This window comes from Gekko japonicus, unplaced genomic scaffold (genome assembly GCF_001447785.1).
Source record: "Gekko japonicus isolate JY-2015 unplaced genomic scaffold, Gekko_japonicus_V1.1 scaffold21, whole genome shotgun sequence".
Taxonomy (NCBI): domain Eukaryota; kingdom Metazoa; phylum Chordata; class Lepidosauria; order Squamata; family Gekkonidae; genus Gekko; species Gekko japonicus.
The window spans coordinates 2,860,071-2,880,099 of NW_015173122.1; the positions used below are offsets into that span (position 1 = coordinate 2,860,071).

General features: G+C 53.7%; 1 protein-coding gene and 1 long non-coding RNA gene across 2 annotated transcripts in view; both read right to left on the reverse strand.

The window, feature by feature from the left end:
* Positions 1-20,029, reverse strand: part of MYO18A (myosin XVIIIA) — a 182,496-nt gene that overhangs the window by 110,670 nt on the left and 51,797 nt on the right. Inside the window, exons 2-9 of the mRNA XM_015421898.1 lie at positions 8,555-8,642; positions 7,801-7,910; positions 7,519-7,695; positions 5,713-5,923; positions 4,588-4,730; positions 3,027-3,127; positions 2,521-2,584; positions 2,144-2,288 (exon numbers count right to left, since the gene is read on the reverse strand). Coding sequence (XP_015277384.1) covers positions 2,144-2,288; positions 2,521-2,584; positions 3,027-3,127; positions 4,588-4,730; positions 5,713-5,923; positions 7,519-7,695; positions 7,801-7,910; positions 8,555-8,642 — 1,039 coding nt within the window. The remainder of the gene's footprint in view (positions 1-2,143; positions 2,289-2,520; positions 2,585-3,026; positions 3,128-4,587; positions 4,731-5,712; positions 5,924-7,518; positions 7,696-7,800; positions 7,911-8,554; positions 8,643-20,029) is intronic.
* Positions 18,977-20,029, reverse strand: part of LOC107119433 — a 12,680-nt gene continuing 11,627 nt past the window's right edge. The window contains exon 3 of the long non-coding RNA XR_001482800.1: positions 18,977-18,997. This is a non-coding gene — a long non-coding RNA (uncharacterized LOC107119433). The remainder of the gene's footprint in view (positions 18,998-20,029) is intronic.

Sequence of the window (20,029 nt, forward strand, 5' to 3'; positions counted from 1 at the left end):
TAGTTCTGGCACAGCTGTTCTTGAAAAAGAGTCATTTCTGTCAGAGCTCTGTCAGCCCCACCTACCTCACAGGGTGTCTGTTGTGGGGAAGGGAAAGGAGTTTGTAAGCCACTCTGAGACTCCGAGTGAAGGGTGGGGCATAAATCCAATCATCATCATCTCCTCCTCCTCCTCCTCCTCCTCAGACTAGTATCTGGGAAACCCAGGTTCGAATCCCCACTCGTGCCATGGAAACTCGCTGGGTGGCCTCGGGCTAGTTATACACTTTCAGCCTAACCTGCCTCCCAGGGTTGTTGAGAGGATAAAACAGGAGAGATGGGAAATGGAGTACATAAGAACATAAGAACATAAGAGACGCCAATGTTGGATCAGGCCAAAGGCCCATCCAGTCCAACACTCTGTGTCACACAGTGGCCAGAAATACCAGTGCCATCAGGAGGTCCAGCAGTGGGGCCAGGACATTAGAAGCCCTCCCACTGTTGACCCCCCCCAAGCACCAAGAAGACAGAGCATCACTTGCCCCAGAGCCCCTAGCTATACCTTGTGGCTAATAGCCACTGATGGACCTCTGCTCCATATGCTTATCTAATTCCCTTTTGAAGCCATCCATGCTTGTAGCACCCACCACTTCCTGTGGCAGTGAATTCCAAGTGTTAATCACTCTTTGGGTGAAGAAGGACGTCCTGTCTCACCATTGATTTATATAGGGGCATTATTATATTGGCTGATCTGTTTTCAATACCCTTCCTAATAATCCCCAGCATAGCATTGGCCTTCTTTATTGCAGTCACACACTGTCTCGACATTTTCAGTGAGTTATCTACTACAACTCCAAGATCTCTCTCTTGATCTGTCTCTGCCAGTTCAGACCCCATCAATGTGTATTTATATTTAGGATTTTTGGCTCCAATGTGCATCACCTTGCACTTGGCCACATTGAACCCCATTTGCCATGTTGACGCCCACTCGCCCATCCTTGACAGATCCCCTTGGAGTGCCTCACAATCCTCACTGGTTTTCACCACCTTGAACAACTTTGTATCATCCGCAAATTTAGCCACTTCACTGCTTACTCCCATCTCCAAATCATTAATGAACAAGTTAAAAAGCAGTGGACCAAGTACTGATCCCTGTGGTACCCCACTGCTTACCCCCCTCCACTGGGAGAACTGCCCATTTATACTCACTCTCTGTTTTCTATTAATTAGCCAGTTTTTGATCCATAAAAGGACTTGTCCTTTTATCCCATGATTTTTGAGCTTGCTTAGGAGCCTTTGATGAGGAACTTTATCAAAAGCTTTCTGGAAGTCAAGGTAAATAATATCTATTGGATCCCCCTTGTCCACATGTTTGTTCACCCCCTCAAAGAACACTAACAGGTTAGTGAGACAAGATCTTCCCTTACAGAAACCGTGCTGAGTCTGCCTCAATAGGTTTTGTTCATCTATGTGCCTACTAATTCTTTCCTTAATAATGGTTTCCACCAATTTACCCGGTATCGACGTCAGACTGACTGGCCTGTAAGCTTTGGGTCCCCATTGGGGAGGAAGGCGGGGCACAAATAAAGTTAAGTAAGTAAGTAAATAAATTCCACTTGTCTCTACAGTGCCACCTGACTCCTGGTAGATTTTTTTTAGAGCCAGTGAGAGCCAGTTTGGGGTAGCGGTTAGGGACGCAGGCTCTAATCTGGGAGAACCGGGTTTGATTCTCCACGCCTCCACATGCAGCTGCTGGTGTGACCTTGCGTCAGTCACAAGTTCTCTCAGAGCTGTTCTCTCAGGAGCAGTTCTCGAAAGAGCTCTCTCAGCCCCACCCAGCTCACAGGGTGTCTGTTGTGAGGAAGGGAAAGGAGACTGTAAGTCGCTCTGAGACTCCCAAGTGAAAGGCGGGGTATAAATCCAATCTCTTCTTCTTTATATACCACATCCGTCTTTGCTCCCTCACACATCCACCAGGTTGTGCCAATCAAAACCAAAGCACCAGCTGTAGTTCTCCCAAGCCATGCCTGACCCATCTGCCCTCTCCAGTGCCCCTGCCCTGGGCCTTGTCCCCCCCCCCACCCCCCACAGGGAAGCTGCCCCCAACTCACCCACACCTCCAACCCACCCGACAGACAACTCAGTCAGCTCTCGCAGCTGGTTACCTTTGGTAGCTCCTGCGGCCCCCAAGTGGTAAATCGCCCCCAGGACAAGCCAGATGGCCTTCTGCTCCTCGCCAGAAACACCCATCACTTTCATGGCCGCCTGCAGCTTGCTGAACTGCTGGGCCGCCTTCTGCTTCTCCTCCGGCTGCAGCCAAAAGGAAATGACGAAACGGAACCGAATCACTTGGACAGGCCTCTGCTTCTTTGGCTCTGAGCAGAGAGGGGGCTAGAGGGCTTATTGCCCAGGTACGGAGGCAACATCAGGTCAGGCTCCCTCCCACTGCCCGATCCACGGCTTCGGCACTCGCTGGCCAAGACCCCAGGCCTTTGCCTGGTCTGCCGCTGGAAGAGAACACCCCCACCCCCAGGCTGGTTACCTTTGACAAAGGCACAATCCCAAAGATGTTGTTTTCGGCCAAGTGGTTGAAATGAAGCTCCGTCCTGGGGGCAAAGGGGAAACGGAAGGGAGTGTGAGCAGGAGACCGGGAGAGAAAGGCACGGTGCCTCCTAAACTGCTGGGGAGACAACCCTCGGAGGCCGGCGGGCCACGGAAGCCCGGCTCTTTGCACTCACACGTTCCCCGTGAGCACCCCGCCACAGATTCCAGGGCTCACGTTCAAAGCCCGACCTTGAGCTCACGAGGCTGAGCTGCGGGGCTCGCCTCCGACCGGCCGGGGATTCTCAAGACCGGCGTGCCGCTTTGGTGATGGGGAAGCTGTGGGTGCACAAGTCGGCGGGGTCTTGAAGACACCCCCCTCCCTTTTCTAGGACCCCTGTCCATACCCACACGCAGGCCCCGAAACACTGAGGGCAAGGCCGGGAGCATTAGCTCCGACAAGGAGGCACACATCGGTCCGGGTGTGGAAGGGAGCAGCGTCCTTACCGGAGGGCGTTGTCCTGGCAGGCCAGCAGGTAGTAGAAGACGTTGAACGTGGCCTCGTTGGCGGGACGCCTGGCGACCCGGAGTTTCTCCAGCAGCATCGTCTGAAGGAGGCAAGGAAGGGGGGAAGTGGCTGGGCCGAAGGATGTCCATCTCGGCAGCCCAACTCGCCTGCCTACCGCGCAGCCGTCCTCCGGGGCTGCCAGGGTGGAACCCTGATGCTCGGCCGAGCGCGCGGCCACGGCTTACTCACTCCCTTCCCCGTGCCGCAGTACCACATGGCCACCGACGCTCACGTCCTGGGGAACAATCGCTAACTGGGACGTTGACAGCTGCTCCTTTCCACGGAGCCTGCACGCTTGAGACTCCCGCGAGGCGGCCCGTCAATGTGGCTCCCGTTTAGGAGGCTAAGAAAGTGTGACGGGGCAGGATGTGTTGTGAAAAGATAAAGCGTTGCGGCAACACGGGCTGTCGCAATGCTAACATGGGCACTTTGGCTGAAGGGAAACAGGGAGCGTGACGCGAGCGGCCTCTCGGGAGTCCGTCCCTGGGCAGTTCAGGGCACGACCGGCAACTCCCAGGGGCTTCCCCCACTGCCACTGGATGCAGCCTCCAAACAGGAATGCCTGATGTGTAGCAGGAGATGCTCTCGGAGTCACTGGTGGCAGTGGGAGCTGTTTCTAACGCCCCTAGGAAGGGAGGGGAAAGGGTGGCAGCACCAAGCAGAGACTTGGGACAGCTGCCGGGGGGGGGGGTCCCAAACAATGTTCCCTCTAAGCTGTGGAGTCTGATGAGCAAAAATTCTACTTTGTGAGCTACTGGCGTTAAAGCTGTGAGCGAGCGATTTCGCTACTGCATAAATCAGTTTGCTCTGGAGCCCTCCTTCCTGAGCTGAGACCAAAATGTGTGCGCCGGAGGCTAAAAAACTGTGAGCTAGCTCACACTAACTCAGCTTAGAGGGAACACTGGTCCCAACCTCCAGGAGGCCAACCAGGAGGAACAGCAGGGGCTTCGGAGTCCGTTCCTTCACAGCAGGCGTAAGCAACCCACAGACCATTTAGTGAAGCCCACAGGCGTAGATGGATTTAAAAGAGGATGTGATGGATTCATGGCGGACAGGTCTATCACTGGCTATGAGCCATGGGGATTAAAGGGAACCTCCACGTTCGGAGGCAGTCGGCCTCTGAGTCTGAATCCCAAGACCGGGAGGCAATGTCAGGGGAAGGCCTCAGCCTCCGTGCCCTGTTGAAGGCTCTTCAGAAGAACTGGTTGGCTACTATGCAAGACAGGATGCTGGACTAGGTGGACCACAGGTCCGATCCAGCAGGGCTCTACTTATATCCTTATGACCTTCGCAGCTTCTGCAGGTGAGAGATGGACAGAGAAAGGATCAGTCTCCTGTGACTCTGTATCCAATGCTGAGGGTCTCTGCTACGGCTCCAGGCCCACTCCAACCCTTCCTTTCCCCCCTTTACATCTGCGGGCTCCGCCCGGGGCTCACAAGCTGAAAACGGAGCATTGCTGTTGGGGAACAGAAGCTGGCGCCTCCCTGCCCCCCCCTCACCTGCACGGAGGCAGAGGCCACCTGGCCAGCCTGGTCAAAGTCCAGCGAGATGATCTGTGAGAAGCGAGTGGCGTTGCCGTTCAAGCTGGTGCCGCTGTTGCCCAAGGCGTCCAGGATGGTGTAGAGAGCCTGCCACTTCTCCACTGCCAAGGCACAAGCAAGGGAAAGCATGCAAGGACGGGACGGGCAGCACGCACGCACAGGGGGAATGTGTGTGCCCCTCTCCCAATGCAGGGCACCTCCCCACACACCCAGCCTCGTGGCATCACGACATGCAAAATTCACAACTCCAAGGAGCGGCCCGCCAGTGAGCTCAATGGCTGGAGAGTGGATACCGCTGTGAATAAGGTGTGGATGGGTCAAGCCAGGCTGAGGACAGACCCTGATCAGCCCGGCGGTTGAGAAGGCAGGATCCCGGCTGCAGAGATGGATCAGGAAGGGTGCAGTGGCAGGACGTGGCAACCAAAGCAACAGAACAGAAAGCTGTAGAAAAGCGCTACTCATTCCAAGAGAAACAATATAATTATAACAATTATTGTAGCATTCATGTCATTACAAATAAAAAGCAAAAGAGGTCCATAATATAATCATGATGGTTGTTGGCGAAGTTTTCCAGAGTAGTTATTCGTTTCGTGAAGACGTCATCCGAACGAGGACCATAAATTCCAAAAGTGTGTCTTCTGTCTTTTATCCAGCCTTTAGCATTTTCTACTTTGCCCTTCGGAGCTTATCACTTATAGAACTATGAGGGACAATTCTGGAAGAAAAGGTTATTTCTTAGAATTGAATTCATTGCTGGATAAACGACAGAAGACACACTTTTGGAATTCATGGTCCTCGTTCGGATGACGTCTTCACGAAACGAATAACGACTCCGGAAAAGTTCGCCAACAACCATCACGATTATATTATGGACCTCTTTTGCACTTTATTTGTAATGACATGAATGCGACAATAATTGCTATAATTATATTGTTCCTCTTGGAATGAGTAGCGCTTTTCTACAGCTTTCCGTTCTGTTGCTTTGGTCATTTGAAGCTGTGACTTCTGTGGTTTAGAATGTGGCAACCGGAAGGGGCCTTTCCGCTCCGGAAGGAGGCAGAGGCACAGCTGGACACAACCCACCTGAGAAGACCTTCCCGGAGCTGCCGGCCACCGTGGCCAAGTACTGCACCAGGTGCTGGCAGTTGGTGCTCTTCCCGCTGCCGCTGCTGCCCAAGAGGACGATGGACTGGTCCTGGCGGCTCATCAGCATGTTGCGATAGGCGGCCTGGGCCACGGCGTAAATGTGGGGGGAGGCGTCTTCTCTGCGGCATCCCTTGAACATGTGCATCACCTGGAGCGAAGGAGCTGCGTTAGTGAGGTGCAGGTGGGGGTCCACAAGGGGAGCGGGAGAGTGCTTGGTCTTGTGTGTTTTGCGCTATGGGCTGTCAAAACGCTTCTGACTTATGGTGACCCTATGAAATGACTAAACTGAGGCTAGCATGTTTTGGTCGCCCGATGAGAAGCCAGGAGTCACTGGATGGAACAAGAATGCTGGGGAAAGTGGAAGGCAGCAGGAAAAGAGATGGATTGATTGGACATGAGACGGATTGACTCGATCAAGAAAGCGATGGTCTTCAGCTTGCAAGACCCCGAGCAAGGCTGACAATGATAGGACGTTTTGGAGGTCATTAATTGGGGGGGGGGGGTGAACTGTTGCCAAGTCACTTATGACAATCCTACGAATGAATGACAAGGAGGAGGAGAAGATTGGATTTATACCCCACCCTTCACTCAGAGTCTCAGAGCAGCTTACAAACTCCTTTCCCTTCCCCTCCCCACAGCAGACACCCTGTGAAGTAGGTGGGGCTGAGAGAGCTCTTTTCCAGAACTGCCCTCGAGGGAACAGCTCTGACAGAACTATGGCTTGCCCAAGGTCATCCAGTAGGTGCAAGTGGAGGAGTGGGGAATCAAACCCGGTTCTCCCAGATTAGAGTCCGCGCACTTAACCACTGCACCAAACGAGGCCATTTGCTGTGTGTTATTCATTCAGCTCCTGGCCCAGGTTTCCCGCACAATGTTCCATCAATAGGCTCTTCTGTCATTTACTGCATCAATACCCTGTGTATTAATGACCTCCAAAGTGTCCTATCGTTAACAGCCCTTCTCCGGTTTTGCAAACTGAAGGCCGTGGCTTCCTTTATGGAGTCCGTCCATCTCATGCTGAGTCTTCCTCTTGGCCCGCTGCCTTCCACCTTTCCTAGCACTATTGTTTTTTCCCCAACAAGTCTTGTCTTCTCAGAATTTGACCAAAGTATGATAGCCTCAGTTTAGTAATTTCATACAGACACTGTAACGCATCACACGCATAGGGTGGTACGGCTGGGGTGGGAGTTGAGATACCAATAAAAAAAGGGCTGTTGCAATATCAGTCAAGCACACAGAGCAAGAATGAGCCATGCAGAGATGAGCCCCACCCCCATTCAGAAGTCATCCTGGGGAGTCCAGGGGAACCACAATAAGAGAGAGAGAGAGAGAGAGAGAGAGAGAGTAGAGAAGAAACTGGATTTATACCCCGCCCTTCACTATCCGAAGGCATCTCTGAGCGACTTACAATCTGCTTTCCTTTCCTCTCCCCACAACAGGTACCCTTTGAGGTAGGTGGGGCCGAGAGAGCTCTTTCAAGGACTGCCCTTGAGAGATCAGCTCTGAGAGAACCTGTGACTGACCCAAGGTCACCCAGCTGGCTGCATGTGGAGGAGTGGGGAATCAAACCCAGTTCTCCCAGATTAGAGTCCGCACTTCTAACTACTACACCAGACTGGCTCTCCAGTGAGGTTCCTCAGCTGCAGTTCAGACCCTAACCCTCGGCACTGTGGGGAAAGCATGCATTGGGAACGCTCGAGGCCTCTGGCCAGGCCCAGGCCCCTCCACAGTGGCCACACCCACCTTTTCGGAGTACATGGATGGAGAGCTGAGGGGGTTGATGATGACCATGTTGGGCCCGGCGTAGGTGTGGATGAGATTCCCACCGTAGCGCTGGCGCAGCGTGTGCAGGACACTGGACTCGTTGAGGTAGACGAGGCTGGCCAGGTCCTCCGCGCGGTCGCACGAGGGAGGGTTGGCCTAGACCAAGAGCAGAGTGCCGTTAGCGTCCGCAGAACCAGGAGGCCCAGCTGCCGAGGGCCACCTCCGCTCCTGGCGGGACGCAGCGGCTCGTCCGGCCCCTACCTTCTCCACATCATCTTCGTCCACTTCGAGCAGGGCCCCGTCGTAGTCCAACTTCACCTTGACTTTCCCATCGGGGAGAAGGGCAGCAGCGTCGGTCTTCAGTTGGCTGGCTGCGGGGGGGGGGGAGAGGGGGAGAGGCACAAGAGACAGTGGCAGGGGGGGGCGAACAGACCGCCGGAGCGCAGAGCTGGAGCGATGCTGCCACCTCGTGGCCCAGCCGAGCACAAATCGTTCATCAGTCGTTCCTCCAACCCGCTAGTTTCCCGCAGGAGAAGCCATCGACAACACCCCACGGGAAGGAATTCTAAGTCCTGCCTCTGCTCTGCCCCCCTCCGGATACCTGACAATCTTCACTGCAGAGGGAATTCTAGTGTTGTGATGGACACTAAGGGGAAAGCAAGACAGGAGAACCCAAGAGGCTAAACCATCCGACAGACCCAAGAGATGTGAGGGGAGGAGGAGGAGGAGATTGGATTTATACCCTGCCCTTCACTCAGGGTCTCAGAGCGGCTTACAAACCCCTTTCCCTCCCCCTCCCCACAACAGACACCCTGTGAGGTAGGCGGGGCTGAGAGAGCTCTTTCCAGAACTGCCCTTTCAAGGACAGCTCTTGTCAGAACTATGGCTTGCCCAAGGTCATCCAGCAGCTGCAAGTGGAGGCGTGGGGAATCAAACCCGGTTCTCCCAGATTAGAGACGGCGCACTTCACCTCTGCACCAAACTGGGAAGGATGCTGCCCCCACCCCCCGCTTACCTAAGGAGAAGCCATCTTTGTGGACCAGCCACACTTTATCCGTTTCATACCAGGCCTCTTCGGCAGCAATCTGTTCCTCCGTCTTGGCCTGTTGTGCGGGTCGAGAGGGGGAGACAACGGCAGGACAGGTCAAGGCACCGCACGGCTCCGGCATCACCCCACGGGATTCAGCCTCACCCCCTTCCCCACCCGCCTGTACCGTCTCCCCCCGCAGCTCACTTCCGTCTCCGTGCTCACATCCCCCTGCCAAAGGGGACACCGGAGTCCCCACCCTCTCGCCTCCTGCATGGTTTGGCCACCGAAGTGGTCACCCAAGCGGTTCTCAAGCTATGCGTCCAGACCGAAAAACAGGTCACGAGGCCGAGGTAGGAGAAGAGGTCTGATGGTGAATATGGGGTTGCCGCAGCAGGACGTGACATGCGGCCTCTGATTTAGAAATGTGATGGAAGCGTCAAGTCTAGACAAATACATTACACACTTGTTCAGCATTAATAAAAGTGTGCCATCGAGTCCCAACTGACTCATGGCAACCCGAAGATCATGGGGCTTTCAAGGCAAGACACTAAGCAGAGGCAGGTCGCCACCGCCTTCCCCTGCATAGCAACCCCCAGTCTTCCCGGGTGGTGTCCCATCCGAGTACCAACCGGGGCCGACCCCGTTTAGATTCCAAGATCTGACCAGATCAGGCTAGTCTGAGCTATTCAGGCTGCACGGGCATCATTAACTGGCGAGAAATGCCTATTCTGGATGTTCAGGATGGGGGAAGGAGTCTAGAGTCACTGCGCAAGTGGACCCTGAGAAGTACAGTAAGTTTACAAGTGGATTGTATTTCGAGAAGTTTGAGAACAACTGCGGGATCCTGACCGGGCCAGCCAGGCTTGGACTTGGGTCGGGGGCAGTCTCGCACAACAATTGTGGCCCTTTGAGCAATCCCCTTCCTCTAACAAAACAGGGAGGCAAGCGGGACCGAGGAGACTGGAGTCCCTCTGCACTGCAAGACTCCAAGGGCTCCTTCCGTATGCCTTGCTCTCTTCCCGACACAGGCACGCCAGTCAGCTCGACCCACCACCGTTAGCCCTGGCAACTGAGAGAGAGGGAGAAGCCTCAAATTGAGGCGGGGGGGGGGACACACACAGAACCAGACTGGCACGGAGCTGCCCTGAGCCCAAGGGACAGGGCAGGCTGCAGAACTGAATTCTGGAAGCAGATGCTGCACCAGACCTCGAAGCCTTTAAGGAAGTCTTTCAATCTAACCTCCTCCGGGGACAAAAACAAAACCAAGCAGCAAAATACCCCAAAGCCCTTGGGATGGGACTCCCTCTGTGTCCACAGTCCCACTGGTGAGCACCCCTCAAAAAAGAACATACACCCCTAAGACTGCATTCACGCACCACGCCCAAGTCCCCACCCCCAGCCAGCTGAAAGCCACAGACCCCCACAAGCAATGGAGCTGTCAATGGAGCAGCCAAACCTGCAGCTGAGACAGAGCAGACGCCCTGACCTGGCAGGAGCCAGAAAGCTAAGCAGAGCGGGTTGAGTTAATCCCTGTGGATGCTCCCCTCCAGCCCGGGGGGGGGGGGGGGGGGGGAGAGGGACCAAAAGCACAGAATGACCAGCACCCTCCAACCCCTGGCAGAAAAGTTAACCTCTGAGCAAGGCAGGCCTACTAATTCACCGGTCACTGATGCTCAGCTGGAACCGTCATGTTCAGAGGCAAGTGAACCCCAAGTAGCAAACTCTGGAGGCAAACAAGGCAGGGCATCTGTCCCCTTGCAAGAGAGCTTCCGAGAGGCATCCAAATGGCCACAGTTAGCAACAGGAGACTGGGCTAGGTGGGCTTCGGGTCTGACCGAGGAAAGTTTTCCCCAGGAGAATCCTGCTGTGCTCACAATTAAGGAGGCAGAGGAGTGGCGGATGTGGGCCCTGGGGAGCAGGTAAGAGACGGTGCCTCCCCCTCGCATCTAGCCCCAAAGCTGCAGGTATCCAGCTCCCGGGCCCCTCCCTCCCAACCCCCTCCCACCGTGTTTTGTTTCATGCTCATCCTAGTCAGACTCAGTGCTGGGAACTGGGTTCCGTGCAAACAACAGATGATTCCCAGGATCCGTGCTGGGCAGTCCCCAAAGGCTTCTCTGGAAGTCTCAGGTAGACTGTTCAGAAATTAAAAGTCCTTAGCAAACACGCGGGAGGGAAAAGCGGTGTTGAAAAGGGCCCTTTGTGGAGCCTCAGCGCCTCCCCCTGCTTGCTTCCGAATGGGGTCAGAGCATCGTATACTTCAGGTATCTCCAACAGGTAGATTGCGATCTACCAGTAGATCGCGGAGGGGTCAGAGGTAGATCACCAGCCCCACTTTGTTCCTGGTATAAAATAAAATAAAAAATGTTTGCAGTTCTTTCTGGTTCTTCGTCTCTCTGTTTTGTTTTTGCTTATTTTGCTTACCAGTAAATGACAGAAGGTGCATTATAAATGGGGGGGGGGGACGCGCGGTGGAACCCAACTTTAGTGGGTTAAAATCTAATTTGAAACTTTATTTTCATGGTGGTAGATCACCGGCACTTCTGGCCGGAAAAAACAGATCACTACCAATGTTCCCTCTAAGCTGTGGAGTCTTGTGAGCAAAAATTCTACTTTGTGAGCTACTGGCATTGAAGTTGAGAGCCAGCGATTTGGCTGCTGCATCAATTAGTTTGGCTCTGGAGCTGTTCTTTCTGAGTGAAGACAAAAATGTGTGAGCTGCAGGCTAAAAAACTGTGAGCTAGCTCACACTAACTCAGCTTAGAGGGAACACTGATCACTACCTGTTCGAAGTTGGACATGCCTGGTATACTTCATGAGACCAGCTTTAAATCAACAGCACGCTCCCTCCCCTCCGCTTTCTTTAAGCCAAACCTCAACGCCAAATTCAGACTGGGCTGGTCAGACATTTGCAAACATTGGTCTGTCTCCTCACCCCCAGACAAACCGCTGCCTGGGGGCCTGTTTCATGCCCAGACAGCAGGGGGCAGCGCAGGGGTACTCTAGGCACCTGCAAGGAGAGAACAGCGCTCTGGAAAGTGCTTGTTAGCGGCGCTTCCTTGCATCACCTGGCTGGTTCCGGCCTCTGGCTAAGGGACTTGAAAAAAGAAAGGGTTCGCCCATCCCAGGAAAGGGACTCATCCCAAAGGAAGGGTGAATCACGTCACCAGCTCTCTTTAGCCTGGCAGGGAACGCAGCATGCCCAACACGGAGACGTGCACACACAGTGGCCTGGGAAAGATCTGAGAGGGGGGGCTGAGAGCCTCTGCCCTCACTGGGTAGGAAGCGGTAATGCAGGATAGCAGCTGAGAGACTGTCTGTGGGAGCAGACCCAAGTCTGGCCAGACCGACATTTCAGGAAGGCCCCAGACTCAGAGAGGCCTCCCGGGCCTGCACCCAAGTGCCGAGAGAGGAATAAGCTTAAATCCAGCCACACACATGGAAAAGTCATCCAGAGCCCGGGGGGGGGGGGGGGTGGGAGTGTGCACTCAAATACTTCTTCCTATTACGCTCCATATGTGACGAACCGGGAGAGCTCTGAGCATACGGCACAGGCTTGGAAGGACTGGCGGCCCCAACATTCCTTTGCCCGACACACATTCCCTCCCCCCGGAAGACACAGTGCCCAGGATCCCCGCCCCGCGTGTTACCCTCATTCTCTTCAGAGCCTGGGAGCAAACCCCTACAAGGACACGAGGAGACCACATCTCTGCACAGTTGCCCCCTGCTAAGCTAGGCCTCTCCCTTTTCTCCCCACGCCCCTTTCATGCCACCCCTTCTGTTGAAGCGTGGGCCATAAGCTCCCTGGGACAGAGACCTGCTTTTTAAAGAAGCACCGTGGTGCCGTATGAAAAGGAAGAAAACCAATACATTTTTAGCAGCTCACAGGAAGGCTGCCAGGCGCACTCCGGGCCTAAGTGGCCCGCTTCAAGTGGGATTGGGCAATCAATCCTCCCACAGGGCAAACTGATTAGTGCTCCTGGAGAATGCAGCGAGACCCACCCACCCACTCTCCCACAGAGCTCTCAGCTCTTCTTCCACTCAAATGCTATGGTCCTCACGAGGGGTCATTTCGTGGAAAAAGAGGTGCAGGAGCTCATTAGCATAACTCATTAGCATAACTTGTTTGCATATGCCACACACCCTGACATCACTGGAAGTGTGTCTGAAGGCAACACCCACCGCTCAGGCTCCACTGGACTGTTTTGGATTGCTAGCTATTGGGGGGGGGGGGGACCACCAGTCCTCACAGAGCAGGGAGAGCTTGTACCTGAATAAAACTTGGTCTTAAAGGTGCCACTGCGCTGTTGGCTTGTTTGGGGGCGTGGGGGTGGGGGGAGCTCTGACTGAGGGCTGCTGGAAGCAGGGGGTGGGGCTTGTTGCATGTGCCCGCCCCCTGGGCTCTTTACTGCCAGAGCTCCGCTCCTGTGCGCTCCTGCAGGAAATGACCCCTGGTCCTTATCAATGCTCCCCCTAAGCTCTGGAGTCTTGTGAGCAAAAGTTCTACTTTGTGAGCTACTGGCATTAAAGTTGTGAGCGAGCGATTTGGCTTCAACATAACTTAGTTTGCTCTGGAGCCATCCTTCCTAAGCTAAGACAAAAAATGTGTGAGCTGGAGGCTAAAAAACTGCGAGCCAGCTCACACTAACTCAGCTTAGAGGGAACACTGGTCCTCCCTTTGTTTCTTGGGGCCTGCACTGATCTGTGGAACTCTGAGCACTGGCAATGAGGGGGGGCATGCTAAATGACAGACTCCCAAACCAAGCTGCCCTCTTCCTGTAATATCAACAGTAGCTTAGGAGCTAGACAGACAGCTTCCCAGTCCCCGCCCCCCCCCAAACACACACAATGGGATGACCAAGGTATGATGGGAAGGAAAGGCCAGAGGCGGGCCGGGCAGAAGAGGTGAAGAAAGCCTTACGCTCCAGCAGGAGGCACGAGCACAGACATCGGCCCAGAGGCAGAAGGGAGGTGGAGGGCGATCCGGCGCGCTGGGGTACAGTACCTGGCTTAGTGCAGCCGCGTGGTTCGTGGGCTCCAGCTGGCGCAGCAGGGGGGAAGAGGAGAAAAAAGAAAGGTCAGCGGGAAGGCTGGGGACTGACACCTAAGGGGGGGTGGGGGGGTCACACAAAAATCCCTGCCAGAAATCAGCAACAGCAGGAAGAGGAGGACAGACAAAGCTCTCTGTTATCGGCTTCGGTAGCCCACCAAGCACATGACGCGGCCGTCCACTGAACCCAGACCCTTGGTCTGTCAAGTTAGCATTGCCTACTCAGACTGGCAGCAGCTCTCCAGGGTCTCAGGCCGAGGTCTTTCCCATCATCTCCTACCCAATCCTTTCAACGGGAGATGCCGGGGACTGAGACTGGGACCTTCTGAATGCCAAGCAGAGGCTCTCCCTCTGAGCCACAGCCCAGCCAGCAACCACAGCCCTCCAGCGGCAGGTGCCAATGAGGCTCTGTGCAACGGAGCCCACCCAGCGGTCCCAAAGAGGAAGAAGACCTGGAGCAGAAACATTTGTGCAGAACTGGTCACTCAAGTAATTCGTCAAGTGGCCACTTTTTTACTGGGCTGGTCGGAAAAATGGCCACTGGGAAGGAGCCGGCTTTGGGGAGTGGAAGACTGTAATCCTTGGCCTGAAGGGGAGGGGGTGCCAGTGACCACACGGCGGGACAAACACTGAAATCTGACCCACGCCATGATGGGTTGTCTGACTCTCCACCTTCCATTTCTAGGGAGGAGGAGGAGAAGAGATTGGATTTATACCCCGCCTTTCACTACCTAAAAGTTTCTCAGAGCAGTTTACAAACTCCTTTCCCTTCTCCTCCCCACAACAGACACCCTGTGAGGTAGGTGGGGCTGAGAGAGCTCTGACAGAAACTGCTCTTTTTTCAAGAACAGCTGTGCCAGAACTGTGGCTTGCCCAAGGTCATCCAGCAGCTGCAAGTGGAGGAGTGGGGAATCAAACCCAGTTCTCCCAGATTAGAGTCCGCGCACTTAACCACTGCACCAAACTGGCTCTCTTAAATTCCCTTTCCCCTTGCACCCTAGGCGCTGGTCTGAATCCGGCCCAACGGGCCTGCTACCGCCATTAAAAAAAAATTGGGAAGATACCCTGGTAGGTCTCGATGCTCTTCAGGCAACATAGAGACTGTGCTGTAGGACTGCCGAGGATTAGGCCGCCTTGCCCAGGAAGGGGAGCCTGACCCAGCAGAGACCACATTAACACCTTTATGATCTAAACCGACTGGCCAGATTTACTGCCGCAATAAACAATGTTTATGCCCTTTAAAAACACTTTGCTCTTGCATGGTGGTGGTGGGGAGGCAGGATATAGATTAGTTTAATAAAGAATTTTTTTTAAGGACTGCGTCATCCATTTCTGTCCGATAATTCTGCTGACTACATATAAACTATATTTTAAAAGAAACCCCTTCATTGTGTTTACTATAACGTTGACTACCGTTCAGTGTAACAGCTTATTAGCAATTCTTTTTTCAAGTTGTTAAAAACGTTTTTTTAAAAAAATAGGTGTCTTAGGATGAAAAGAATTATTGTTTGAGTAAAATTAAGGTACTCTACTTAACATTTCGTAATTGTACAAAGAACCAGCAACATCTGTGCACAAGTTATGGTTCTGTTAAGGTTGTAAAGTCAAAGAAGAAGGACGCTTGGGGCCCCTTATTCCAACATAAGCTTTCGTGCCCTAAAGCCCATTTCTTGAGAACTGGTAAGCATACCCCCTCTTGTTTCATTGATGTTTTGTAGGAAGCAAGGGGTCAAGGGAACCTCAGGGCCCATGAAACACAGAGAGAAAAGGGTGAAACGTATTTATGTAAAATTCAATCCTGATCATGAAAAATATAAAGACCGTTCACAAGTTAAAGAGCTGCAATTGTTAGGAAGTCCAAGGCGGGTCAGTCCTGACACAAAAGGATAAAAGGTACCCAAGTCTGACATTAAAAACTACAAAATTCAGACACAAGTGGAAAAACACTTCAGTCTAGTGAGACTCTCTGTTTCTGACCCTGGCGTTCTTTGAAATTCTTTTGTTGAAGAATTATGACTACTCCAATGTGGTTTATTTGAAGATTTCACACTACCTTCCTTCTCATGGGTTGAAACAGGGGTTGGGATTCTTATCTTGCTATGACTGCGATCATCATAACAAAACCTGGGACTTTCCACCTATTACAGGTGTTACCTTAGTATAACCACTGAAGATGTGCCATGAAAGTGACAGGGAACCAGAGCTCTCCACACCCACAAGAGCTCCTGTGTGCTCCCACAAGCATGCCCTCCAAGCTACAGGAGCCTCTGGCTCAGGCCATTTCATAAACACTAAGCAGGACCCTCTCAGTGCAGGCACGACGGCAGGTAAGCACCTCCACACCTACTCAAGACAACACACCTGCTGGATGGGTCCCTCTCCAGCTGCTGGGGAAGGCAACGGCTTCTGTCCTTGGCCTTGCTTTGGTGGTGGCAGCTTCTCCTTCCAAGAAGCCAGGAAAACCGAGACAAAGACACCAGGTCACTCAAGGGTTTAAGAAACCAGGAACGCATGCTGACATGCACACGGGCAGTCCCAACTCACACAGCATTCAATGTGTTGCGTGGAAAAGAGTGCAAGTCAGTCGCAGGCAGACATCACATTAGTAGAGCAGGGGGCTGCCGGGGAAATGCCAGTGCTCATTCCAAACGTACCTTTTCCTCTCCAGGGACACCTGGAGCAGTATCTGGAGAGGCAGCATACAAATGTACTAAATTAATTGTTATTCTGGAGTGGGGCAGGGAGAGAATGGTCTGGCGAGTTTGAAAAAGAAGCCTCAGCACTGGACGTCCATCGCCTCAACCGAAGGCCTGGCAGAACAGCTCCATTTTGCAGGCCCTGCGGGGCCCTGCTCTCAAGTGGGAGCTCGTTCCACCAGGCAGGGGCCAGGACCAAAAAAGCCCTGGCCCTGGTCAAGGCTAGACAGACACATCCTTTGGGCCAGGGGTCATCAGGAGATGGCTCTCAAAGGAGCATTAAAGTGGTACTGTAAAAAACACACACACACCCCAAACAGCTAGCATGAGGGAGAGGCAACTCTGACAGCCCAGCCAGCATTTGGTCTGCTGACCTGCATGCAAGTGTCACTTCAGGTGTGAAGATGGGAGGCCCACCAGTGTTCCCTCTAAGCTGAGTTAGTGTGAGCTAACTCACAGTTTTTTAGCCTCCGGCTCACACATTTTTTTTTGTCTTAGCTTAGGAAGGACGGCTGCAGAGCAAACTCATTTATGCAGCGGCCAAATCGCTCGCTCACAACTTTAAGGCCAGTAGCTCACAAAGTAGAATTTTGGCTCACAGGACTCCGCAGCTTAGAGGGAACGTTGGCACCCTCCTTCTGTATTGAGTCTATCTTCACCCCTAAGGAAGCAAGCATTTAATACTCAAGAGTTGAAACACTCTGCGGCGTTTCAACTCTGGGACACTGCAAGAGAAGACCAAATAGAGACCCTTGAAGTCTTGGACTTCAAAACTTCAAAAGAAAGATGGCAAAAAGCAGTGGTGGGGGACACCGTCCAACACTTTCCCCATGCCATGTTCCTTAGAAGAAGGCTTGAGCTCCAGTCCTCACTCCAAGGCTATCCTGGCCAGACACAAGAACTCGGGGGCAGGGGGACATTCTGCTCACAATCTGTGCCACAGGGAAATCTGCCAAAGCTGTTGCTTTTCTCCAAGTCTCAAGACTGTTTTCTTCTACTGAGGCCTGTAAGTTTTCTATTGACCTGAATAAATGTCCTAAATCATAGGCTTCAACAATTGCTTTGGGTGGCTTTTTTAAAAAAACTTCTAGTTTACCCATCTGTTGAAGAGTCTATTTCAGCAACTGGAAAACCTGGGGAACAAAAGTCCCAACCCAGAATGGATGACGTTTCTTTAGGTTTCCCTTGCTTGAAAGCCAGTCGAGTCCGACTCTAGGGTTGCAGTGCTCAGCTCTGTTTCCAAGCCGAAGAGCCAGCGCTGTCCAAAGACTTCTCCGTGGTCATGTGGCCGGCATGACTAAACGCCGAGGCGCACGGAGCGCTGTTACCTTCCCACCGAAACGGTACCTATTTATCTACTTGCAATTTCTTGCTTTCGAACTGCTAGGTTGGCAGGAGCTGGAACCAGAGACAGGAGCTCACTCCGTCATGCGGCACTCGGGTCTCGAACTGCTGAACTACCGACCTTCCACAGCCTGCAGTTCAGCGTCTTAACCGCTTGAGCCACTGCAGTCTGTTTTAAAGCTGCAAAGGACAAGGAAGGACTGAAAGATCCTCTCCCAACCCGGACTACTCTTCTGAGATTTTATCTGGATCTGTTTGCTCACATTCAAGCTCATCTTTGCAGCTGGGAAGCCGAGAAACATTACAGAAGATAAAACTACTCAGAAAGCCAAATTCTGCCCCCCAGTCATAAATTCCACAACAGCCCACTCAGCTCTCCTTGCAGCTCGAACCCCACAGACCGCTCAGGGGGCAGGCCGGCCTTTGCCCTGGGAGAGTCACGCGACTCCCAGCGAACGGGGCTTGGGCACTGTCGGGTTAGCAGCACACGCCATGCATTGGGAGCCAAACCCCAAGACTTCGCTGACCAAAACAGCGCCACCATCGAGGCGAAGGCTTAAAAACGGGAAGAACAAAACACCACCACGGCACACTTGGGGCGCGACGCCGGTCGGCTGGCCACATGCAGACGCAGTGCGGTGCGCTCATGCACTGGTGTACCTTTTCCTTGTCCTCAGCGCTCGCCTTCTGCGCGGCCGGCTTGGCTGGCACAACAGGAGAGCCCTTTGCTTCCTGAGCTGCCTTTGCGGCTGTGGCCGCCTTCTCGGCAAGGGGTGGCGTCTTCTCCGTCTCGCGGGGCTTCTCTCCCTCTTTCTTGTCGGACAGCCTGGAGCGCGGGCGGTGGTCCTTGGTCCTGCCTCTCGTCATCAGGCTCTTCAGCCCCACCGAGATCTCGTCCTTCGGGGCTGCCTGCTTGGGTTCGGACTTCAAGGCCGGCAGCTGCCGAGGGGGTGGGGAGAGTACCCTTGGAGCTGGGGAGAGTACCTTGGGCGGTGGGGACAGTACCCTGGGGGGTGGCTTCTCCTCCTTGGCTGGCTCTGGGGACTTGATCTCTCTCGATGGCTCCTTGGACTCTTCCCCCGGCAGCACCTTACGCACAACTTTGCGCACCACCCTGACCACTCTTTTCCGCGAGAGGCCCTGGGTGTCGTCGGCAGGCGGCTCGGGCGGAGCCAGTGAGCCGCCTCCTCGGGAGCCCTCCAGGCCGTTCATGGCTTGGCCAAGGGCGCAGGAGTCCTGGGCCTCCCCGTTCAGCAGCGGCTCTGGGCTCTTCACCCTCCCGGGACCTTCGGGAGGCACTGGGCTTCGGGGCTCTTCCTTCCCTGCGCTCGGGGCATCCGGCTACAGTCACAGATACACAAAGGCATTACAAGAAGGGCACGCCTCAACAGTATTAAGTCAGGGCCTGAAGAGGCAGCTACCGGCCACGCACGGGCGCCTGCTGACACCGCCCAACCGGAGGGCCAACCCAGTCCTACCATCACACGACGAACCTGAAGCCACCTGTTCCTGCCCTCCCAGTGGAGAATTCAGTAGGATTTGTGCTCAACGCACAGAGTTAGTTTGGCTCTAGACACGCAAGCAGGCCAGGACAAGCCTGTGCTGGTTCAGAGGCGGGAAAGAGGCAAAGAGAATGACAGCAAGCCAGCCTTCAGGCGAGGAGAGGGCAGCACAAGCGGCCCCCCGGCCTACCTCCTCCTCCCTCTTGCTGATCGCCTAAATGCCAGCCAGACTTTGGTGATGGAGGTCAGCCTCCAAGACCAACCAACCAACCCCCCCCCCCCCAACAGGCCACTCGCATTTTTTTCAAAGCCAAGCCGCCGCCACTGCCTCTACAAGTGAGGACCAAGGACTGAAAGAGGCAGCGAGCAGGATCTCAAATCAGCAAGGGCAGCAAAGCAATACCCTCTAGACCAGGGGTGTCGAACTCATTTGTTATGAGGGCCGGATCTGACATAAATGAGACCTTGTTGGGCCGGGCCATGTGTGTCATAAAATGTAATGCCAGGTAGCGGAGATATAAATTTTATAAAGGACACTAACACAAAGGTGTGGGTTTTTTTACTTAAAATAAAAACATGCTTAAAACATTAGCACTCTTGCAATATTTTCTTTATTTAACAGTGTCTGATAACTGACACCTCTTGCTCTGAATGAATGCATCAAAATGTCTGTGCTGTTGCAATCTTGAGTATGCTGTTCAAGTGTGTATCTGTAAGCTGCAAACCTACGATGACGCAGCAGCAGCAGCAGAACTGGAAGAAGCAGCAGAAGACAGCCAGTTCCATTGCGGGCCTGATAGAAGCCCTCCGGGGGCCTCATCCGGCCCCCGGGCCACATGTTTGACGCCCCTGCTCTAGACACTTCCAGACT